Source organism: Crinia signifera, chromosome 11 (assembly GCF_055691185.1).
Source record: "Crinia signifera chromosome 11, ASM5569118v1, whole genome shotgun sequence".
NCBI lineage: Eukaryota > Metazoa > Chordata > Amphibia > Anura > Myobatrachidae > Crinia > Crinia signifera.
In genome coordinates, this window is record NC_139227.1 from 39,348,918 (window position 1) to 39,373,250 (window position 24,333).

The 24,333-nt window shown below is 47.7% G+C and overlaps 1 protein-coding gene across 1 annotated transcript in view; it reads right to left on the reverse strand.

Moving 5' to 3' along the window:
• LONP2 (lon peptidase 2, peroxisomal) overlaps window positions 1–24,333 on the reverse strand; it is a 67,895-nt gene that overhangs the window by 38,525 nt on the left and 5,037 nt on the right. The window contains exons 3-10 of the mRNA XM_083163736.1: window positions 21,956–22,087; window positions 21,716–21,838; window positions 20,806–20,972; window positions 20,622–20,716; window positions 12,027–12,285; window positions 9,746–9,887; window positions 747–897; window positions 436–562 (exon numbers count right to left, since the gene is read on the reverse strand). Of these exons, the coding sequence (XP_083019862.1) occupies window positions 436–562; window positions 747–897; window positions 9,746–9,887; window positions 12,027–12,285; window positions 20,622–20,716; window positions 20,806–20,972; window positions 21,716–21,838; window positions 21,956–22,087 (1,196 nt within the window). The remainder of the gene's footprint in view (window positions 1–435; window positions 563–746; window positions 898–9,745; window positions 9,888–12,026; window positions 12,286–20,621; window positions 20,717–20,805; window positions 20,973–21,715; window positions 21,839–21,955; window positions 22,088–24,333) is intronic.

The following is a 24,333-nucleotide window of genomic DNA, read 5'->3' on the forward strand; positions in this document are numbered from 1 at the left end:
TAAGTACTGCCTACAGTCCATGTTTTCCAGATATCTGTAATCATGCTCCAGTGAGTTAATCTATTTTGCTGGGTCGATAACTATCCCACCTGCTTCCACAGGCAGAAATCCTGAAAACAAGACCTGCTTTTGGGGCTACTTTAGAGTTAAGGTTGAGACCCACTGATCTAGAGATTGGCCAAAATAATTGGGAGCAACAGTAACAATACTGGACCGGGCGTATAATTGTATAACTTTAGAATAAGCCAATGAGTTTAGAATATATTACTTAAGGTGTTATGGGGTAGGGGTCCCCACTAGCGCTGCTGGGAAGAGGATCTGAAATTGGTCATGGCCACCTCGCAGAGCGACATTACCTGCAGAGGGGCAGCTGATAGGATCGTTACACCATCAGTCACAATACGAGAAGAGCGTGGGCCAACAGCACCCACTCACCTGGTGATGATGTCCTGTGTCGTTTCTGGTGGAATCTGGATTTGCTGTGGGGTCAGGCCATGCTGTGACAGCTGTTTAGCAATGAGATGCCTGTGAGCAATCTCAATCTTCTCCTCCTGGCTGTATCCTGTAACGAGCCCAGGGACAATCATCTTGGATGCCACAGTACTATGGAGGCAGGACGGAGGTAATGCCTTCAGGATTTAGGCTGATTTTCTATTAATCAAAAGGAACAATCGGTTCCCAGAAACCAGCAATTAATGAGATCACTAGATGGAGACAATATGCTGGAAAGTCGTCCTTCCTCTTACCTGGAACCTCAAGAACCTCCATGCGATCTAGGAGGGCAGCTGGAATAGAGGCGGTTGTATTGGCGGTGGCAATGAAGAGGACCTGGGAAAGGTCAAAGGCCACGTTCAGATAGTGGTCTGTGAAGCTGTGATTCTGCTCTGGGTCCAGCACCTACACAAGAGACACAAGGTGCAATTAGAAGATATTAATAACCAATAATCTGATCATCCTAGTGCATTGTCTTTTCTCACACTAGATCATGGGTCTTCAAACTGTGGCCCTCCAGATGTTATGGAACTACATGTCCCAGCATGCCCTGACAGTTTTGGCATGCTCTTATAGAAAAGAATGTGGCAATGCATGTTGGAACATGTAGTTTCACAACATCTGGAGGGCCGCAGTTTGAAGACCCATGCTCTAGATCAGTGGTTCCCAACCCTGGTCCTCAAGTACCCCCAACGGTGCATATTTTCCAGGTCACCCTGCAGGTGCGCTCATTATTCAGACACATTTTAAAAGATCCACAGGTGGAGCTAATTACGTCACTTGTGATTCTGTGTGGAGACCTGGAAAACGTGCACTGTTGGGGGGTACTTGAGGACCAGGGTTGGGAGCCACTGCACAAGATCATAGTAATGCCACACCCCAATAGTGATGTGAATGGGGGACTCCCATGAGGCCACGCACCCTTACTTGTAAGCCACACCCTCTTTCTGTGCCCACCTATGGCATGTGAAGTGGCTATTGCTCGCACCAGATGTCACTTTAATCCAAACCAGGAAAAACAGAACCTCCATTATTTAGGAGCGAGCAATATTCAGCCTATACAACTGACATCGCTGAGGCATGAGGCACTTTGTGGGTCATATTATAGCTCAACCTCATCCATTAATAACCACACTGCACATGACGATTTACAGTTACATATTTGTGATAATTTCCCGCTTTAAGTCACAGATACACAAAATAAATAGAACAGCAGCAGAGGACTCTGGGTAATATCCTGCCTTGCATCGTTATCATTTGACGATACTGGACAACCCCTACTACCGTGGATTATGGGCAATAATCACAAATGATATAGAACAGAGATGAGCAACAGTAGTCTACAGAGAGTTGTATCTGGACGCTGAATGGCATTGCATTGTGCGGGGCAGAGAATCCATGGGAAGCGCTAGACAAAGAGGCGATGACAGGGGTGGAATGCAGGGAGATGTTTGGGCTGTTCTCTCCAGACATGTCTCAGGCCGCAATACCGGCCTCACAAAGTTTCAGCAATTCAGTTAGACGTGGGAGAAGAAGCCAAGTCCAAAAATAGCCGCACGAGCTACGTCCCTACGCACTTCCTCTTCCCTGAATATTATTGTTTTGGGGACATAATGGGAGACAGACTAAAGTTCGAGTTGTTTCATGAAGATTATTCTGTGTATATATATATCCCATAAACCGAAATATTCCAAAATCTGTGTTTTATTTTGTGTCCCCTGCCTCTTTTTTCATACTTACCTTGTCTCCCGATGACCATCGGAATCTTCTTTAGCGGCACTCACGCAATGAACCCCTGGGACCAGAGATGCAGCTGAAGAGTAATCTGAAGGCCGCCATGGACACCGTGGATGCCGGGGGACCAGGCAAGTAGGAAGGAAAAAAAAAATCCCAAATCTACAAAAATCCCTTATCTAAAATGCTCGTGGTCCCAAGCATTTTGGATAAGGGATAATCATCCTATGCTCATTCTGAGTTATATGTAACTATGGGGTAAATGTATGAAGCTTGGAGCAGTGGTATCTATCCCCCATAAAGAACGTTATGTGCAAGGTGATAATGCTCCAGCCAATCAGCTCCTAACTATCAATTTACATATCAGAGCTGATTGGCTGGAGCATTATCACCTTGCACACATTCTTTAGGGGGGATAGATACCACTTATCCCAGCTCCATACATCACTCCAGTCTTCCTTCCGCGAGAACAGATCATCGCTCTGATCACCACTTATACCCACCCCAGGCCTGGTGCAGGAGATCCGTCTGAACGTGGCGTCCACTTGACATAAGCGCCAATAGGGCTGCCATCAGAAATTTTGCAGCACAGGACTGATGTAATAGGCGGAGCTACTCTATAGTGGCTCCGCATTGGCTGCTAGTCCACCAGCTTTAATTGGCTCTGCGGATGGGGCCAATTTCAAAATGACTCTGGCGCTTTCTTCATGTCCTCCTGCCCATGTGCCAGCTGCCATGATAGGACAGCCTGGCACCAATTCAAGAGGGGCACAGTTGCAGCCTGGGACTGTTGGCCTATCATTGTCGAAGTAATGCTTGTGTTGACCTTCCAAAACTGTCAACCTAATTTAGGTGTCCTGATCGTCAGTGGTCGACCGAATGTATGTTGACTCAATTGAGTTGACCTGGTGACCTTATCCCCCCATAGAGAGCTGACGCTGGTCCATGCAGTGTACAAGGTTTAGACCTGTGTCTCTCTCTGGCAGAAGGGTGTGGATCATAGGTCGACAAGCATAACGTCAACAGTCAATATTGGTCGACACAGGAAAAATAGGTCAACATGAGTTTACAGCTTCTTTCCACGTCAACCGTTCACTTGCGTTGACCTTTTGACCATGTCGACCTAAGGCGTTGTGCATGTGTCCACCTTCTGCCTGTCGACCAATAGTGATTGCATACCATGGCAGGACATGAATGCTCCCCAGTCCCCGGCTGAGAGCTCGCACTGTAACAAAGCCGTATGGAGAGGAACCGCTGCTCGCCCCTTCTAGTCTGCATAATAAACACTTTCTTCTCAAAGTATTATCAAAGGTCATCTATAATTAGAACAAACGGAGCACTGTTGTTAAGTAACGATTGGAAACAGGAAGGAATTTTCTATTTTACTTAATGACTTTGAGGACAGGAAACTTTGGAGTTCGGACATTCCGACGACAAGGACAGGTCATATGATCTCCCCATCTCATACGAGGCTCCAATTCCAGGCGCAGAATGGGAAATATGAACTGGGAAGCAGCAATAGTCTCGCTGTTCCTGGTGCCAAGGCCTCAGACGGCAGGTGAAAGCACTAGGTCACGTTAATAAGTACAAAGTATGTTAATTACTCGGCTGGATAATGTACATGCCGTTACTGATGTGCTCAGATAGAACCGTGGTCCTCATTCCCCATCTAGGCAGTGATAGGTGTGCAGACTTGTGGATGGGCGGAGTTATGCATAGACCGAGCAACGGGAGAGTGGTGGACGGTCACATGGCCGGCATGAGTTTTTCACGTGTGTTTTTTGTGCCGAATGTCACGGGGTATCGGTGGACACTTTGTGTATATATATATATATATATATATATATATATATGGCTTGCTACGCTGGGCGCACAATTATAATCTCACGCTATGAGGGTGATTCTGATCACCAGGATCCCCTGCGTGTTCGCGTACGGGAGCGATGGTGAGCGACTGCACGTGCGCATTTACTTTTATGAGCACGTGCAGCCTCTTGATGCGAGTGGGCGCTGGAAATGCTTGTTCGTCATCCCGTTCGCACCTAGCGGGCAGTAGGCATGGTGGTGGTGGCAAGGGGCTGTGCCCATAGGAATGCCCAGCGTTTCATGGGCGTCTCCATTAAAAAAGCTGGGCGTTCCCATGTCAATGGGCCAGTGATGCGGGAGGCGGGCAGCTGACGTCAGCTGCACGACCGCTTCCCGACCGCTTCCCGTACAGGGCGCCTGAAGATATAAGAGGTGTCTTACATCTGCGAGCGACTGCAAAATCATTTGGCGACCATCAAATGTTTTTGTCCCCGTACGCAAGGCTGCGATGGATATTCAGTGTGCAGGGGGGGGGGGGGGGGGGGGCACCGTTCGTGCGGGCAGGGTTAAATTGACACGCAAAGCTGCGAATTTTGCAGCTTTGCGTGTTAACCAGAATGACCTCCTATGTCCACTTGGATAGGAAAGTATGAACTTGACCTGTGACATCCGGCAAAAAAATCATGTCGGCCATGTGACCGTCAACCACGCTAACGTCGCTCTAACTTCCGTTACTGTCCATCTAGATGCGGTTGACTATCTTTAGGCGTCTAACTAGGGTTGACTCAGCATGGTCGACCATCACACGGTAGATCCATTGACCGGACGCCATCTGACAGATCCCTCGCACCTAGCATTGGGCTGGACGGTTGCTGCGATTATCAAACCATTTGCGACTGACGCTGCATCTAGAATTTCCAAAGCCGCCTGTGATTGCCTCAATACAAATCCTGGCGGAGGTGACGGTTGCAGGCACACTGCGCACAAAGACCCAGCTGCAAACACATCTGAATCAGGCCCTCTTTTTGGTTGTCTGCCCACACTCATCACATTCATGCGCCGAGATGCAAGGGCCTCGCGTATCTGGTGAGACGTAGTAAAATAATGACACATCGTTTTGGGAAAGAACCTGAAGAATTTTTTTTTTTATTAAAGAACTAATTAGAAAGAAAAACGTTAGATAAGAGTTATATATGGTAAAAGTAGCGGTGATCTGATATACTGAGATCAGGGCTTCATCCTACTAATTGCTGCACACGATGTTTCCACAGGCCCCTGATTAGTGGCGTTACATTCCAAGGAAAACAAGCTAATCCTCTTAATGTTCTGTAACGCAGCAAAATACAACATTGCGAGACCTGCTTCGTACTGGGTCTGACACAATGGCCGCGGTGCTGTCCTGCGTGCACCGAGGTTCTGGGATAGCAGCTGTGTAAGCACCTCGGTTCATGTCGCCCAGAGGTGGAGAGTGGACCCTTAGCCAGACTGATAGGGAATATTCACAGGACATCTGTATTCTGTTGTGGATGATTATGTAGAGCGGGTATAGCAGAGGAACGGATACTCCTAGGTTCCAGCTAACCTGCCTACAGCAGAGGAACAGATACTCCTAGGTTCCAGCTAACCTGCCTACAGCAGAGGAACAGATACTCCTAGGTTCCAGCTAACCTGCCTACAGCAGAGGAACGGATACTCCCAGGTTACAGTTTACCTGCCTATAGCAGAGGAATGGATACTCCTAGGTTACAGCTAACCTGCCTATAGCAGAGGAATGGATACTCCTAGGTTCCAGCTAACCTGCCTATGCCAGAGGAAAGGATACTCCTAGGTTACAGCTAACCTGCCTATAGCAGAGGAATGGATACTCCCAGGTTACAGTTAACCTGCCTATAGCAGAGGAATGGATACTCCTAGGTTACAGCTAACCTGCCGGGTGCCGGACGGCTCCCCGACAGTCGGGATTCTGACAGTCATTACTCCGACGTCAGAATCCTGACTGCTCCCTCGTGGGGGCCGCGACCCCCATAGAGGGAGAATAAAATAGGTGGCGAGCGCAGCTCGCCACCGCGCCCGCAGCGTGGCGAGCACAGCGAGCCCGCAAGGGGCTTCATTGCGCTCCCCCCCACTGTGCAGTCGGGATTCCGATGTCTGAGTAATGACTGTTGGTGAATTATACCACATCCAACCTGCCTATGCCAGAGGAACGGATACTCCTAGGTTACAGCTAACCTGCCTATAGCAGAGGAACGGATACTCCTAGGTTCCAGCTATCCTGACTATAGCAGAAAAATGGATACTCCTAGCTTACAGTTAACCTGCCTATAGCAGAGAAAACAGATACTCCTAGGTTCCAGCTAACCTGCCTACAGCAGAGGAACAGATACTCCTAGGTTACAGCTAACCTGCCTACAGCAGAGGAACGGATACTCCTAGCTTACAGTTAACCTGCCTATAGCAGAGAAACAGATACTCCTAGGTTACAGATAACCTGCCTACAGCAGAGGAACGGCTACTCCTAGGTTACAGCTAACCTGCCTACAGCAGAGGAACAGATACTCAGAGCAACCTTAAGCTGGCCATACATCAGAAAGATCGATCTTAAGATCGATTGCGCTCATGATTGTGTACAATTTCCCTTGAAATCCCCGGCAGTCCTTGGTGGTTTTTGGACACACAATCCATCATACAATCAGTCATACAATCCATCTACTGCATGATTGTGTACACAAGATGTGCACACAATCTGCATACAATACATCATACAATCAGTCATACAATCCATCTGCTGATGGATTGCATGATTGTGTACACAAGATGTGCACACAATCTGCATACAATCCATCTTACAATCAATTGAGATTGTATGATTGGGTACAATATCTTTCTAATGTATGGCCACCTTAAGATGTGCGTGTGCACTCTGAGGGAAATGGGTGGGCAGCTGATATCCGGTGATCCCCCACCTCATCAGCCTATTAGCATGAGAATGCCCAGCCTTCTTATGGGAACGCCCATGAAACGCTGGGCGTTCCCATATGCAAATAGCCATCCCACCGCCACACGCCCTCTCCGCCCCCCACCCGCACACAATCTGTTCACTGTGGATGCATGCACTCGGCGTATGCACATGTGCAGAAATGACCCTGCGCATGTGCATACACCCACCATTAATGCCCTTGCGAATATTCTGGTCTGTGCGAACAGACCAAAATAAGAGACCTAGGTTTGTCTCCCCTTAACCCCTTGAGTGGTGGGTTTTGCTGGGGCAGGACAAACCTACCTGGACAGGTTTGTCCTGCCCTAGCAAAACCCACCACATATCGTAGGAGCCTCCCCCTGCCCCCCTAACCTTCACGGCTGAGCTCCCCATGCCGCTGCTGCCCCAGTCACCTCAGATGGCAGGCTCGGGAGGACTCGGGCGCCTGAACTCCTGAACGCTACCGAGTCCCCCGAACATCCCCGAGCCTGCCGCCTAAGTCACTGTTGTAAAATGAATGGTGGCTGGCGGCTGGGGAAGCGACAGGGGTCAGGTGAGCTCCGGCATACGATCGACTGAGCAGAGGTGATGGGGGTGGTGGCTGGGGTGTGTGACGGGGGGGGGGGGGGGGGGTGACGGGGGGGGCCTCTAAAGGTGGTGCACACCTGGACACCACTGGCGCACACCTATTTCATATTACTGGTATGGCCGGAAATTTTCTGGGACAGCCCGCTGCAGCAGCTTTCCGGCACACCACCCAAGGGGTTAATACCTGTGCGAACAGTACGGGGGTCTACTGTACATGTGGTCACGAGCTTTATTCCTTGGAGACTGGTATCAGACCATAGTGGATTCAATTCTCAAATCACAGCTTGTGTCAGATCAGTGAGACAGTGAAACTGGATCGATGAGTAATAACAGAGATTCCTACTAAGAAAGAAATACTGGTTTCAGTACTGAAACGTCTGCTTTCTATGTGGGTCTTAGACCACAAGTCCCACGGGGCCGATTTCATACTCACAGGTGTACAGTAGGTACGTGTAACAAGCAGTTCCAGCAACGATGGAGGCTTCCCGGGAGACTAAATGGGCGATTTATCAAAGTGTAGAGAGAGCTAAAGTACCAACCAATCTGCTTCTAACAGTCATGTTACGCTGTCATTTTTAGAGGATATTTTGCACCGATCACATAGATGTTGGCACTGAAAGGGTTATATATATATATATATATATATAAAATCTACAATGCCGGTTAGCAGAAAACAAAGCCGTACCTACTCTAAAAGGATTATTTCATCTCGTTCTCATTTTATAATGAACCATCTTGCTGCGAATCATTTTACATACATATATTTTGTGCTATTCCAGCACCTCATCATTTTCTTCCGCTTTATGACTGCTCTTAAACGGAGCCATAAAAAGTGGAATATTTAACCAGTCTTATCCCGGGAAGGGCTAACGAGAGACATGTGTACCTTGGCAGAGCTGTTTTATCCTCATGTTTGCTTTAGTTTTAGTCTCCGTTCAGAAATTGCAAAAAAAAAAAAAAGTATAATTTAAAAAAAGATTGAAAACTCGCGGCTCGGCTGCAGGTGTTAAAGTGTTGTAGGTCGCTGCTTAAGGCCGGCTTTGTGTGCGCTCTACGGGTACAACTGCACACACAGCTTCAACACATAAAATATTCTTTCATTGATGCCCCAGGAGGAACAGCGTAGACTGAACACACAGGTAATCTGGGGCACAGCTGTCTGGGGCGAGATGGAACATCGCTCCGGCAATGGAAGCAGGGACTTTTGTAGCGTGACAGAAACACGGCTGACGTTGGTGCCCTTATTTCAACCCAAATTAAAGGTCCCCCCCTTTGGGTTGACCAATGAAAGTTACTAAAGGTCAACATGGCTAAGGTCGACAGGGCTGGGAGGTCAACACAAGCATTAGGTTGACAATAGAAAGGTCGACAGACAAAATATTGACATGGTGGAACTACACATCCCAGCATGTCCTGCCACAGCATGTTGTAGATCACAGGAGGAAGTCAAAGAAATATTCAATTAGTGGCCCAGGAGCTATACGGTATGCTGGCACTTGTATTCCCACCCCAGCTGGGATTTCCATCTACTGTAAGGTGCAAGGAGAACAATTCTGTGTTACCAAGGCCAAAACCGTCCGGATATGGGTCATAGGGTCGACAATAAGAAGGACGACAGTCATTAAGTCGACCACTATTGGATGACAGGCCATAGGTCGACACATTAAAATGGTTTAAGTCAACAGACCCTGTTGGCACAACAATAGGGCGACATGAGTTTTAACGGTTTTGGGTGTCTGTCGACACAGTCGTCATGGACCATCCTATAAGTGTACTGCGTCCACTCGCATGGCTCCCTGTCCACTTGGATAGTAAAGAATGAAAAAAAACACCTGTTTTAGAAAAACAAATGTGAAAAACTAATGTCGACCTTTCCCAATGTCGACATATTGTAGATGTCAACCTTTTGACCATGTCAACCTTTTTCATGCATCCACCTATGACCTGTAGACCAATAGTGGTCGACCTGCCGACGCATCCCAACGGTCCTCAGACAGCGGCATTTCTTTCTAGAAGGTCTGCGAGTTGTTTCAGTCATTGGAGATCTGTTACTTGTGTTGGAAATCTCTTAACTGAACATCTTGTCCCATCTTCCCTGACCCCTGGCAACACGGGAAAATGATGGGCGTGGTGTACCGGGTATCTTACCTCCAATAGTGCAGCTGCCGGGTCACCCTGGAGGCTCTTCCCCAATTTGTCCACCTCATCCAGGAGAAAGACCGGGTTATTCACCCCAACAGTCTTTAGCCCGTTGATGATACGTCCCGGCATGCTGCCCACGTAGGTGCGTCTGCAAGACAAAGGAGACCACAGCTGATGGTGCTAGGTCCTCTAGCGATGAAGGCAGGATAGTGGCCATGTAACGCACACTGCTGGCCTGCTGACACAGGCTTATGTATATGAAGTTATAGTAACATGTATGATCCTAGAGACATGCGTGTAGGGTGAGACCCCAGTCTGTAGTATGATACCTGTTGGAATTGGATTTGGGTGGGGTGTGATCAAACTGAAATCTAAATTGCAGTGTGAGAATAAAGCAGCCAATAGTTACCCTGTACAGAAACAAAAATCTCTCCCAAATCTAACTCTCTCTGCACCGGTTACATCTGCCCCCGCCTGCAGTGCAGCATGGTTTTGCCCATTTTGAGTTCAAATTTGTCCTGCGGTCAGGTCTGAATAAGCCCCCATGTTTATAAACACATGAGTTCAGTATTGTGCACGTTTTAGGTCAAGTATTGCCCTGTGTGTACACAGATTTAGACTGATCAGTTGCGTCCAAGAGGACTGTTAATTTGGCTCTCTTGACACGTGCTGCTCTCTGCACCATGTTAGGACAGTCTGCCATCCCCATATCCAAATATATATATATATATATATATATATATATATATATATATATATACGGTGCATCATGGCAGCTTATGGCGGTAACACTGGTAGGGAGTTGCCAGCGCACGAGATCAGCCACACAAAGGTCAGGAGAAGACAACTGGCATTCGTGCAGATCAACAGTACATTTGTTTGTTGTCAGTTTAATGCAGAACAGAGGACTATTGATATGATCATCAGACCGCTGGGGACATGTGATGAGCCCTCACACCACTCTGGCACTAGGACTTGGCTTGTGCAGAGATCTTCTCTCCGTCTATCTACAGCGACACATCTTACATGATACAAACCTCAGCTTCCCAGACTCCCATCACATCTGCCATAAAACTGCCCGACACAGTGGAAGGGGGGTGCAGGGCGGGAAAGGGGGGTGCAGGGCGGGAAAGGGGGGTGCAGGGCTTTTTTCTTTCCTTTTAATTTCAGACATTAAGCCAGCATTAAATGACTATTAAAGGTAAAGAAAATACGGTGCTGTCCCTAGCAACCTCTGTTAATAAAAAGCTGGTGTTGTCCTTAGCAACCACTGAAGAAAAAGCTGGTGCTGTCCTTAGCACTGTAAAGAAAAAGCTGGTCTTGTCCCTAGAACACACTGGGCCAAATGTATTAAGCCTTAAACCACCAGCCAATCAGCTCCTATCTGTCATTTCTTAAACCCAGCCTGTAACATGGCAGTTAGGAGCGGATTGGCTCTTTAGCACTCTCCACTTTATCATTTTGTACGGCTTAATGCATTTGGCCCACTGTGAAGAAAAGGTGAAGCTGTCCCTATCAACCACTGTGACGAAAAGTTAGTGCTGTTAATAGCAACCACTGTGAGATAAAGGTGGTTCTGTCCCTAGCAACCACTGTGATGAAAATGTGAAGCTGTCCCTAGCAACCACCGTGATGAAAATGTGAAGCTTTCCCTAGCAACCACTGTGATGAAAATGTGAAGCTTTCCCTAGCAACCACTGTGATGAAAATGTGAAGCTGTCCCTAGCAACCACTGTGATGAAAATGTGAAGCTGTCCCTAGCAACCACTGTGAGGAAAATGTGAAGCTGTCCCTAGCAACCACTGTGAGGAAAATGTGAAGCTGTCCCTAGCAACCACTGTGAGGAAAATGTGAAGCTGTCCCTAGCAACCACTGTGAGGAAAAGGTGAACCTGTCCCTAGCAACCACTGTGAGGAAAAGGTGAACCTGTCCCTAGCAACCACTGTGAGGAAAAGGTGAACCTGTCCCTAGCAACCACTGTGAGGAAAAGGTGAAGCTGTCCCTAGCAACCACTGTGAGGAAAAGGTGAAGCTGTCCCTAGCAACCACTGTGAGGAAAAGGTGAACCTGTCCCTAGCAACCACTGTGAGGAAAAATTGGTGTTGCCCCCACAAACCAAAAAGCAGAAATTTTTTTTTTTAACTTTACAATTTGTAGAATAAAAACACTGACATGAGGGCGACACCACCATTTCTCTTTGGTGGTCTACAGGACCGTTCTCATACATGTCCCCCTATGATCACAGACTCTGGTGCCACACCTCCCCTTCTACACACTGCCCACTGTACCTGTGTCCACGGATGTCAGACTGGTCACACACGCCACCCAGCGCAATCCTGTGGAACCCTCTACCCAAGGTCTTGGCAATGGATCTTCCCACGCTGGTTTTCCCCACTCCAGGAGGTCCCACAAAGCAAAGGATGGGGCCCTTCAAGTTGTTCTTCAGCTGGCGGACGGCCAGGTACTCTAGGACCCGCTTTTTCAGCTTTGACATGGCGTAGTGGTCGTTATCCAGCAGGACCCTGGCAGCCCGAATATCCAAGCGATCTGAAGTAAATCACATTGGGGTCATCCAGCTGCAATACTATTATATCACAATACAGTATATATATATATATATATATCTATCCAGAAAGCGGCGACAACCTGATGCCGTGCAATTACAAGTTGTGATAACAAGAGAACTACAAATGCCAGTTTGCCCTGCCAGCAAGTTAAACAATAGCAGTTGGACAGCACGGACGGTGCACTGGTTACCATTACTGCCTCACAGCACTGAGGTCTTAGGAATGGGTGGGAATCGAACCGAATGGTGTGGAGTTTGTATATTCTCCCTGTGGGTTTCCTCTGGGTACTCCGGTTTCCTCCCACGATCCAAAATTATACTGGTACTGTAGGTTAATTGGCTCCCAACAAAAAATGAACCCTAGTATGTACAGTAAGGACCTTATTCTGGTCCATTCGCTCCCGTTTGTTCAGGGGAGCGATGGTGTGTGACTACGCATGTACATAAACCGTTATGGGCATGTGCAGCCGCTTGGTGCAAGCGGCCATGGCGAATTGATTATTCTCGCACACAGCACTGCGGCAGCAAGTGGCCACGCCCAGCGTTTCATGGGCATTCCCATGGAAATTTGGTGATGATGTGGGTGCGGGGGGCAGACAGCGGATGTCAGCTGCCCACCCGCTTTCTGCACAGGGCGCCCGCAGACATAAGACCCCACAGCGAGCACTGTACAAATCATTTGATGGCTGGCGACCATCAAATTATTTCCTCCTCGCCGGTCTTGTGAGTCAATCAGAATAAGGTCCTAGGTGTCTTAAGGCCAGATTGGATGGGACGATGGTTCTAATCTGACGTTAAATTCTACGTTTCTATTATCCAACTTCGCTCTTCTTTCTGATCTTGTACTTGGTTTGGCCAGTGAACAGGAAGCCTGTGTTCGCGCGATATTCTTACCGTCTTGCAGCCACAACGAGGACACAGACTTTCTTCTACCGATCCCCAAGTCTTCTAACGCCCATAGAAATTGGACAGATCTGACTATTAAATCCTGCCCCTTAGCTCTGCATCTGGTGGCCTCTCGGATAGTACATTTCCATGTTTTCAGACAGTTAAGTCCTTCAGGTGCAAGTTACCAGTTAGTGGTGGTAACAATCTGGGGCAGATGTACTAAGGGCCCGATTCAGGTTGGCTTGGTAAACTGTGAACATCACAGCTTACCAAGCGCCTGAGACACCGCCCGTCCGAATGCTTCTCTCCCCGCTGCCGATTCTCCTTGGTCCTGTGAAATCAGCTGACTGCCCACTTACCCATGGGTATGCCCAGTGTTTTCGTGAGGACGCCCATAAATCGCTGGGTGTTCCCATGGACGGGCCCCATTCCCGCCACCATCGGCCCCGATGCTTGCGGACGGCTCGACAATGCAAGTAGCCAAAGCCGTTCGCAAATGGGGCTGCACATGCGCATAATATACCATGCGCAGTCCCCAAATCATCGGTACAGGGCCGAACTCGCAATATTGCGTGAGTACTAGAATCACCCCCAAAGTGGGGAGAGATAAAATACCAGCCAATAAGCTCCGGTAATTTTTCATGTACAGCCTGTAACATAGGAGGTTAGGAACAGACAGACTTTATCACTCTCCACCACCCTGTGTGCTGATTGGCTACTGAATCTGCTGCTGTCAGAATAGGAACTGGGATCTGCCGCTCCTTTCATGTTACTATTATTTTTTGGGATAATCTAAAAAACACTTCGCTTTGATCTCTTGGAAATTCTCAGTTCTGTTTTCTAGCCGATGCTGTGTCACGTCCAAAACAATGGGTCTTCCCACACACCCCACCGGGCCAGGATTAGGTGGGGTCTTATGCTGAATATTACGTCCTTTAGGTTCTAAGCGATGCTCACGTTGTAATTAACACTGCTTGGATCTTTAATTCAGGGTCTTGCAACAAAATCTGCTGATGACTTCATGACCGGTTAATGTACGAATGCTCCAATTACACAAACAATGGCGTCTCAGGTCTGTAATCCCAATTTCAAAAAGGGGCTTAATCCAGAGTATCTGATCGTACTTGTTACTGTAACGACAGGGACTAGTAGCACTGTTTTCCTCCAGGCGGGTCCAGAAGAGGATGGAGGGCGGGGTACAGAAAAGAGAAATAACATTTGGTGGTAGCCCTGTAACAGGACAGGACGTTGTGGGAGAAATCGGATAGGACCAGATGTGTTGCGGCCATGTTGGGAGCATGTATGCGGCCGCGACCCTGCACATAGCTGCAATGTCTCTGGGGTCTTGCGACCCCAGATTATCATCAATAACCAAAAGACCTGCAGCCTAATTTTGGGGTGATTCAGCAAAGCAGCAATGTTTGCAGATGAACAAAACCAAGCTGTGCTGCAGGTGGGGCAGATGGAATGTGCAGAAAGTTAGATTTGGGTGGGGTGTGTTTGAACTGAAATCTAAATTGTAGCGTAAAAAAAAGCAGTCAGTATTTACCCTGCACAGAAACAAAATAACTCACACAAACCTATCTCTTTCTGCACATGTTACATCTGCCCCACCTGCATGGATCTGCCCATCTGCAAAAATTGCAGGCTTGCTGACATGTCTGAATCAGGCCCTTTGTACACAGCCGCTGTGATGCACAAAGCCGGCGTTAGGTATCCCAATAAAAATCCAGGCGGCTGCGACATTTACATAGGTTTGCACAGCTGCCGCATACTAGTTTTTCAGCTGCAAACACATTTGCCTACATCTCTGAATCAGACCCTAAGACCGTCCAAACCCCATTGTCAGGACGGGTCTAGGAAAGTTTAAAAGGCTTGAATGTTTTATTCATTTTAACAATACAGACTCAAACGGGGTCCTAGACTAGTACGTGGGCATTTCCACGTTCTACATTAATATCATACAGGCGGGATCTGCTCTGCGTGCTGCTGCGGATGATAACATTCAGGACTATTTTAGATCCGTGTCACACAGCTGGAATGTCAGGCATCCCTGGGGAACGCTGCATTGTTTGGTTCAGTCCGAGCGCTGTGGAATGAGCCCTCTCTCTCTGCCTAGCTAAAAGGTTGCTTTACAAAAACAATCTGCTGGCGCTTCCCCAAGTCCTTCTCTTTCCGCTGTTTTCCTGAAATCATGACGGCCAAGCACAGACCTCCATGAAAAAAAAAAAAAAAAACAGAGGCTCTGGGAATGTTTTCTTTAGGAAATTTTTCAATAATATCGTGTCAATAAGGCCCAGGCTGGCATCCCTGGCAGACCAAGGTCACTGACCACTGCGATCTGGGCGTTTTTCACGCAGGTCCCAGAATAGAGTTATGAGCGATGGGCGCCAAGGAGGACATTTAAACGTGCGCAACAACAAAAATAAGATTTTTAACCTCACTTTCAGTGCACCGTTTGCCATTTCCTAAGCAGACGCTAATCGGACGGGGCTGAATGAATATTTTATTTGCATTGGAACCTACAGCGTAGCGGGAAAACGGATCTATATTCAGTGTAACTAAACACTACTAAGCCATACACCGCTGACCCCGGATAAAAGAAGCTATTGCAGGTCACTAATTATGGAACCCTCGCTCATCGTCCCACAGTCAGAACCAGCTCAGGAATTCAGGGGGGCGGGCTTGGCCTGACAATAAACAATTACACAATACTGCACACAATTTGCGTGTCTCAGGCGAACGAGAAGAACTTGAGATCTGGATTGTAGTATATGGGTCACAGATAATTAGATCAGGGAGGACATCTTGTCCTAAGAGGATATAAGGACACTTCTAGGTTTCTGTAACCAGCGTTAATCTCGCACGGTCCTATTAAAGGCCCGAGGCAGACTGAGGAACAGAGGACATTAACACACAAGAGCCTGTACAGCGGTACAGGATATGTGAAGTGTGTGCAGCCATTAACCTTTGCTTAGGTGTCGATTCTCTATCTTACAGCAGCAAAAACCCAGACCTTGTGTGATTGGCTGACAATTCCAAAATACCAGTTCTGTACAGGTTATAGATTGAGGCACTCATGCACATAGGGGGTTATTCTGATTCACTCGGAAAGTCACAATCACTCTCTAATGGACAAAACCATATGCACTGCAGGTGGGGCAGATGTAACATGTGCAGAGAGATAAATTTGGGTGTTTTATTGTTTCTGTGCAGGGTAAATACTGGCTGCTTTATTTTTACACTGCAATATAGATATATGTTTGAAGTACACCCCCCCCACCCAGATCTAACTCTATCTGCCCCCCCCCCCCCCCCCCTGCAGTGCACATGGTTTTGTCCATTAGAGAGTGATTCTGCCTTTCCGAGTGAATCAGAATAACCCCCATAGGGCATAGGCTTGTGCATGCTGATGTTTCTAGTTCACTTTAGAAAAAACTGCTAATTGGACAAGACCCCCGTCTACCTCCTCTGCATGAAGGAATCACTCTGTATTAGACACTCTTCCCTGGAGGAGATTACTACGCTGGCAGGTACAGATCATGGACTTGTGTACAGTAACACATATTATTCTACAGCGACTGAACTACACAGCAGCTTGGTTCTGTTTCCGCAGGGTACAATATCTCTGCAAACAATAAGACTGCAAATAAAATAGAAAAAGCAGCATAAAAAAAACAACTTCCAATGTTTAGCCCCAGAGAAAAGTGTAACTGAGACCACTAAAATGCAAGTGTGTTTTGTAGCATAAACAGGTTATGTAATAAAGTGAAAAATCTGTCCTCTGCTGCCCCCTGCTGGCTAATCACTCTCCCTGCATGCTCTGTTATTAAGTGAATTACTAGTACTTATTGAGTGTCACCATATCGCTCAGTTCTGTACAGAGATTATTTAATTATTAACATCAGTCAGAGCTTGTAGTTTAAATTCTCTACAACACGCAAACGTGCAAAGTCCACATCGACAAGGTCCAGGTTGGAATCAAATGCCCTGACCTTAGCACTGTAAGGCAGCAATGCTAACCACTGTGGCGCACTGCAGATATTTATCCTAGATCTTCTGCACAGGGACATATTCATTTCTGCAGTGTTGACAGCAAGGTAAGTAGGCCCGTAGCCCCCCTTCATCTCAGGTGACCTTGTGTACTGCACACCCAGTGGGGTCACTGGGTATGGATCATTGCATAGACAGCAACTAGGTCGACACCACTAAGTCGACATGCAGGAAGGTTGACATGGGTTAGGTCAACAGGGTCATTAGGATGACAAGCATTAGGTCGACATGGGGAAGTCAAAAGGGCGATATGGGGATTTTCACTTTTTTTTTGTCCCGAATGTCGACACAGTGGACACGGACACTGAAACGTAGCACTGTGTCCCCTTTCATGGCTCGCTACGCTCTGCACACTATTTGATTCATGTCAACCTAATGACCCTGTAGACCTAACCCATGTCGACCTTCAGTCATGTCAACCTATTGATGTCGACGTAATACTTGTAGACCTAGTGACCGGATGCTGGGTCACCTCAGCTGCCCTGGCTTTGACTCTTTGACATCCTGGTCCTAAATTCCGGGTGGTCTGTCCCATCACGGTGTTGGGAGCCGATTATAATATAGGGCGTTATCGGACCTGATCACATGACTGGGCGATTATCGATCAACTGCACATGTGTACGGCGCGCGATAAAATCCTGTGTCTTTTTTCATTGCTAGCCAAACGCAAGTGGATTGACAGGTAACCTGTGTTTCTGGGCGTCACCCCGTCCGTTTACTGGGAGTGTCAGGAAAAACGTGGGCGTGCCCAGGCGTTTATACGGAGGGTATGTGAGGTCAGTTCCGGCCCCAATCATACTGATTCCATGGCACTGGCCAAGTAGATCCGGCACTATGCATAGACTGCACGCAGTGGAAACATCATTGGATGGTGAGCAGTTGCATATGGATTTGCAGCTGATCGCAGGGCAGCGATATTTGCGCAGGCTTGCACAGGGCGGGATTTCACTCTGGCAGGGCTGCAATTACCTGATTTCAGGGCTTTGCGAATGAGGTCTGAACAACCCCCATAGATGCTAATGCTCTGATTGGCTATAGGTTGGTGTACTCCTGTGATTACTCTGATTGGCTTACTCCTGTTAATATGCTAATGCATACATAAGCATCAGTTTGAGCTCCTCCCAATGTATTATTATTTATATACGGACAAAAAGGATAAACCATAGGTGCTTGCATGGCGGCTAAATGCGCCTAAGCCCTGGATAATATGGCGTTAGTATTAGTTAGACAATGTCAGCATTATCTGGGAACATTTGCGCTGCGTCCTGCTACATTACTGCAATCAGATGAGAACGCACTGGGGCCCAGCGGGATTCCCATGGGAAGCAGACATGGTCTCAGTCCGGAGTTCACGCTGAGTTACAGGGCTGCCAGAGCTGATGCATTCCTGAAATAACAACTGCTCCCATGGCTGACACAAGATAGCTGGACGGCAAGTTCGGAAAATCAAATCATTTCTCACGTGGTATGCATTGTAATAACAGCGCGGGGCAAAAGCCAATTAACCCATAGACGGCACGGAATATCCTTTCCCAGGACACAGAGACAAGAAGTCGGCGACTGGTGTTTACAGACATCACCACCGCGGGAAGCAGACGCGGTCACCTACGCTCACTTGTGAGTAGTACAAACACATACAGACAGGCCCACACTGTGCCAAACGAGCCCACCCGGTGCACCGCGGCCTATTATTGCGAAGTAATTACTATGCTGAGGCACCCGGAGTATTTATGTACTTCTGTGTGCAACTCACCAATCTGGGTACAGAAGGCAGAGCTCCGACACAGAGAACAGCAGAGTGCGTCGCACCATGTACCGTTATACTTACTCGGAGCATTTATACTCATTTATGGGGCTAATTCAACTAGCCCCGCAGATTACTGAAAACTGAGATTTTCTACAATATGCAAGCGCAAAACATTGGATGAGTGATGGAGGACGACGACAGTCCATTAAGGAGTCAGGAGCAGATCGTTCTCAGGGTGCAGCTTGGACAACACAGGCAGCGGGAGCAGCAGCTGCTTGACTTTGCTGCGGATTGCCATTTTACAAATCCATGACTACAAATTTAGTAACCTGGAGTTTGTTAACACAGGGCGGGGGGGGGGGGGGGGGGGGGGAACGGACGGACAGACGGAATAGGCCCTCCTACCTCTATGTCGTTTTATTACCCAGTTTGTTTTATCACGGTTTCCTATTGTAAAGTGAAATGAAATATGCTGCGTTATATAAGAAACTGTAAATAAATAAATAATACATTATTTATATTGTAGAACCAGTAAAATACAATTCTGATCACTAATTAATGTATATATAATCTAAAATTTGAACACAAAAGACGACCTCTGTGTAACCAGCGCTTCCTATGTCCGGGTAACCAGAACTTGTGCACAGCTGCACAGCCTCAGGCAGCCGGTTCCTGCCCAAATGCAGGTGTTACAGCACTGTGTGTCTGGTGGGGTCATGGTTCCGCGTTCCCAGGATATTGGGTGCCGTCATATAATATGGCTACTTCCACTGTGTTTAAGTGATGAAGACACATTAATATTCCCTTCCACCAGCAGGAAGAGAGGATCTCACTGGAGGATGTCACACTCGCCAAGGCGTTCGTACTGTCAGTGGCGGGCAGGGGGTATCCCCATAAAAACGCTGGGCTTTCGCCAGGAATGCAGATGTGTCACATGACATCAGCGCTCGCCCCCAATTGGGTGATCTGCGGCCATCTGAAAAGTAAGTAGTGACTTACGCAGCCTAGCAAACAAGTCTGAATCAGGCCCAGTGTGAATGGCATTGTCTGATCACAACTGTTTGGAGGTATTCCGTGCAGACCTAACCTCACATCAGCCATAACAGGCCCTCTGATACTCATAATGTACTGTGTAATAGGGATGGCCATCGACCATCGATAATTCAATATCATGGCAGTTCCATGGTGACGGGAGAGAACCAATGGTAAAGACTAAGAGCTTAGATCTGTCTATGAAGCTTTCCATTAAGCCCAACCCTGGGCTCTGATTGGCCCACAGCCTAGTGTATACTAAAGCAGGGGTGACCATCGATAGGTGAATCCCTTGAAGGTTATCCAGCGGATGGATTGACACCATCGATGAGTAACCCACCGATGGCATCCCTACTTTGTAAGAGCAGAAAGCTGGAGTGTCTATTCCTCCACCACCACTAGGTGGCAGGATAACCCAAGTCTGACACTATTACTCCTCATAGCACTGGTCATATGGGATGCAGGAGCAGGCAGGGATGGCTTGTCGGGTGCTAATCATGAATGTAGGAATCAAACCTCTACAGCATAACAGATGACTGTAGTATTAAATGCCGTTGTTTGACTACAACTCCCAGCATACTTTGCTCTAGTGAGTACCTGTAGTATTTTTATTCCACGGCAGCTCAGTCATCAGCTCCAGATAGTTCCTGGTTAAGGCGTACTCGGGCATGGACTGCGGCATCTTCTTCAGCCTGGAAGAACATAAGACCACGCATAATGCCGAAGAACAGACGCTAGGTCATAGAGCCAATGAGAAAAGGCCACCAAGTGAGCACCTCACCTCTTCATCTCCTTCACGCAGACCTTCAGCGCAGGCTCAGGCATGTTACAGGACTTGATCTTCCTCTCCAGCATGATCATGTCACCCGAGTCATCGTCCTCATCCTCCGCGTTCTCTAAAGGAAAGGCTTTACCGCCGAGCCGTCTCAGGGGGCGAATAGCTATCACCTGGGGAGGAATGGGGAAAGTCATGTTGTTGGGGCACATTCAGTCACTGAGAAAGTGGTGGATGAGCCATGTTGTTGGGGCCTATTAAGTCTCCGAGAGGGGCTGTTGGAGCCTATTCAGTCACTGAGAGAGTGGTGCATGAGCCACGTTGTTGAAGTCTATTCATTCACAGAGAGGGGGGAGGGGGGGTCATATTGTCAGAATCCGTTCGGTCACTGAAGGGGGGATGACCCATGTCCTTGGAGCCTATTCAGTCACTGAGAGAGTGGGGGATGAGCCATGTTGTTGGAGCCTTTTCAGTCACTGAGAGGGGGAGATAGGTGTTTTTTTCCAGCTCTGTTCATTTACTGAGGAGAGGAAAAGGGGGGGGGGGGTACTCATTCAGCCATGTTGTTGGTGCCTATTCAGTCAATGAGGGAGGGGGTGGGGGGTGGTGAGCCAGGTTGTCGGAGCCTATTCAGTCAATGGGGGGGGGGGGGGGGGAGCCATGTTGTTTGAGAGTATTTCTTCACAGCTGACAAGCAACGATTATGAAGTCTGTTGACATTTGCGCATCACACAAGGTTAGGTCATATAGAATATCATCCAAGGGACACAATCTCTCAATTCGTTGACCTAATAAGCATTCTAGAGATTCCCAGATTACAGACAAGCACTTGAAAGCGTCAATATATTATATACAGTATTTAGTAAGAAGGGTTGTCAGAGGAGTCTGGGGATCTGTACTGGGAGCACTGACATACCCTTTTGTCATCGTCTATTTTGGGGTTCCGGGTTTTGTGCAGCAGTTTTAACCCTTCGATCTGTCGCAGCAATAGTGGGATGGTCACTTTGAACCTTTCCTCCAGCCCAACGGCGTCCAGAATCTGAGAAGGAACACAGGAGAGAGGCGTGGTCAGAGAGGAGTCAATGCGATTGGTCAGATTAGATAGAATGGGTAAATATAATGCGTAAAGTTCACAGAAAAAGTTTTCAGTCCTTACCTGTAGTTTTTCCTCATTGGTTGTCCGGATTATGGAGGTTAGGATGTCAGGCAGTAGTTCTCTGGGAAGATTATTCAGCAATCGCTTCAGTTTAGCGACTGCTGGCACAGAGTTATCCAACATGTCGACCAACTAAAAATGAAAAGGAAATAAAATCAGTCATAAAAGATGCTAAAGCTCTGCCAGCCAACAGTATATACTTATACCAGCTCATGTGGTGTGTATTCGTGTGATTAGAGTCAACCCGGGTTAATGTTACCAAAACCAAAGGAGACTAACATGGATCACCACCATTTTCACACTACAGCCTACCTGGATCAGTCCCGGGAATAACCCTGGTTGCATGTCCAGATTCCGGGGTCATGTGGCAGTGTAAAAGGGTTGATCCAGCAATATCCCAGTTTCAAGGTACGGTGTTAAAGGGGTATTACTGACAAACAACATGATCTATATAATAAAACTGACTGCTGCTAAAAATGATATCACAGTGGAACGTACAGTGGTTTGTCTGACCCCTGGCTCCTCCCACCAATGTCAGTGATGAGACAGAGACACACATTGGCGGAGAAAGAAAAAGTTGCTGGTGCACAGAGAAAGTGGGGAGCAAAGAGGTGGGGAGGAGGGGGGGGGGGGGCAGAGAAAGAGAGAAGGAAACAAAATAATAAAAATGAAAGCTAATCAAACCCAGGTAATAACCCTTTTAAGTGCCAGCATTTCTGTGAGAGATGTTCAAAATATCCACTAAAGGTGCCAACATCGCTCACATTTTTTATATATATATTTAAAATAAAAAAAGTTGTGTAAAAAAATGATTATATTTCCTATATAAAGGTAAATATTACAGGTCATTATAATGAATACAAATGTTTCCTTGCGAATTTTCACACCTATTTTGACAAAGTCACGTGGCACTCAAATAGGGGTGCCGGACAGTTTCCCGACAGTCATTACCCCGACGTCAGGATCCCCACAGTCAAAACCCCGACACTCGGGGTCCCGACGGCCACCGGCTATTATCCCTCGTGGGGGTCCACGACCCCCATAGAGGGAGAAGAGAATAGGTGGCGAGGGTAGCGAGCCACCACGCCCGCAGCTTGGCGAGCCCGCAAGGGGCTTTGTTGCGCTCGCCATGCTGTCTGAGTCCGGCCAGTCGGGATCCCGACGTCGGGCTAATGACTGTCAGGACCCTATACCACACCCCTCAAATGGTTAATAGCAGACACGTAACACAGGGCACATGTATCCTGCTACAGCTGGGTACTTACATTGCTGTTATGTATACTGCACATAATACTGTAGGTATATAGTATACGGTCACAAGACCAGTAACTGGTGTAAGAACCTTTGCATGAGAAATGCCTGAGATGTACCAACATTGCTCACAATAATGTTTTTCCTGAAGAAGAATTAACACGACCCTGGAACTTGATGCAGAATAGGATGGTCGCTGTCATGACAATCCTACAGTACTGCAAGGTTTGCTGATCTGTTCCCGATGGCAGATTGTACATCCTCGGCCATGACATGCCCCAGGCCGGATGAATCGTGTACGCTGAGGGCACGCCGTACGTCCAGATCACGACAATAGTTATGGGCAGTGTGCCCCTAAAGGCTGGCAGAGGCCTTGCTCTGCCCTTACAGAGGATTTACAGTTTAATTAATGCCCAATAGCAAATGCGCTTTGCTGCTCCGAAAAGAAAGGGTTTTCAAAATGTACGCAAAGGAGAGGCAAGTGTCTGTTGGGGGGGGGGAGGAGGGGGTGCGGTCATTAGGTCGCCATGCGTTAGGTAGACCACTGAAAGTCGACGGGGCTTAGGTCAAAAGGTCGACATGAGTTTTTCACATTTTTTGAGCCGACAGGCGGGATTTCATACCCTACCATGCACTATGGTGAGGTGGGAGAATAAAAAAGTCTGCTGAGTGCAGCGAGCTATGTGAGGGGACGCGGCACACTTAGACGGTGTCCATGTCGACTTCCAGGGGGAAAAAACAAACGTTCACAACTCATGTCGACCTTTTGACTGTCGACCTAATGCTTGTGTGAACTTTTCGACCCTGCAGACCTTAGCCATGTCAACCGAAGCCCTGTCGACCTTCAGTGGTCAACCTAATGCATGTCAACGTTAATGCAGTTGACCCTATGACTCATACCCCTATGGTTACAGACTGGAACACATACTGGGCCAGATGCATTAAGCTTCAAAAGTGGAGTTTATCACTCTATCAATGCATCTGGCCCAGTCAGCCAATCATCTCTTGTGTGATATTTTTCAAACCCAGCCTGTAACATGGCAGGTAGGAGCTGATTGGCTGGCTGTTTATCACTCTCCATTTTATCACTTTTGAAGCTTAGGGGGTTATTCTAATTCACTCGGAAA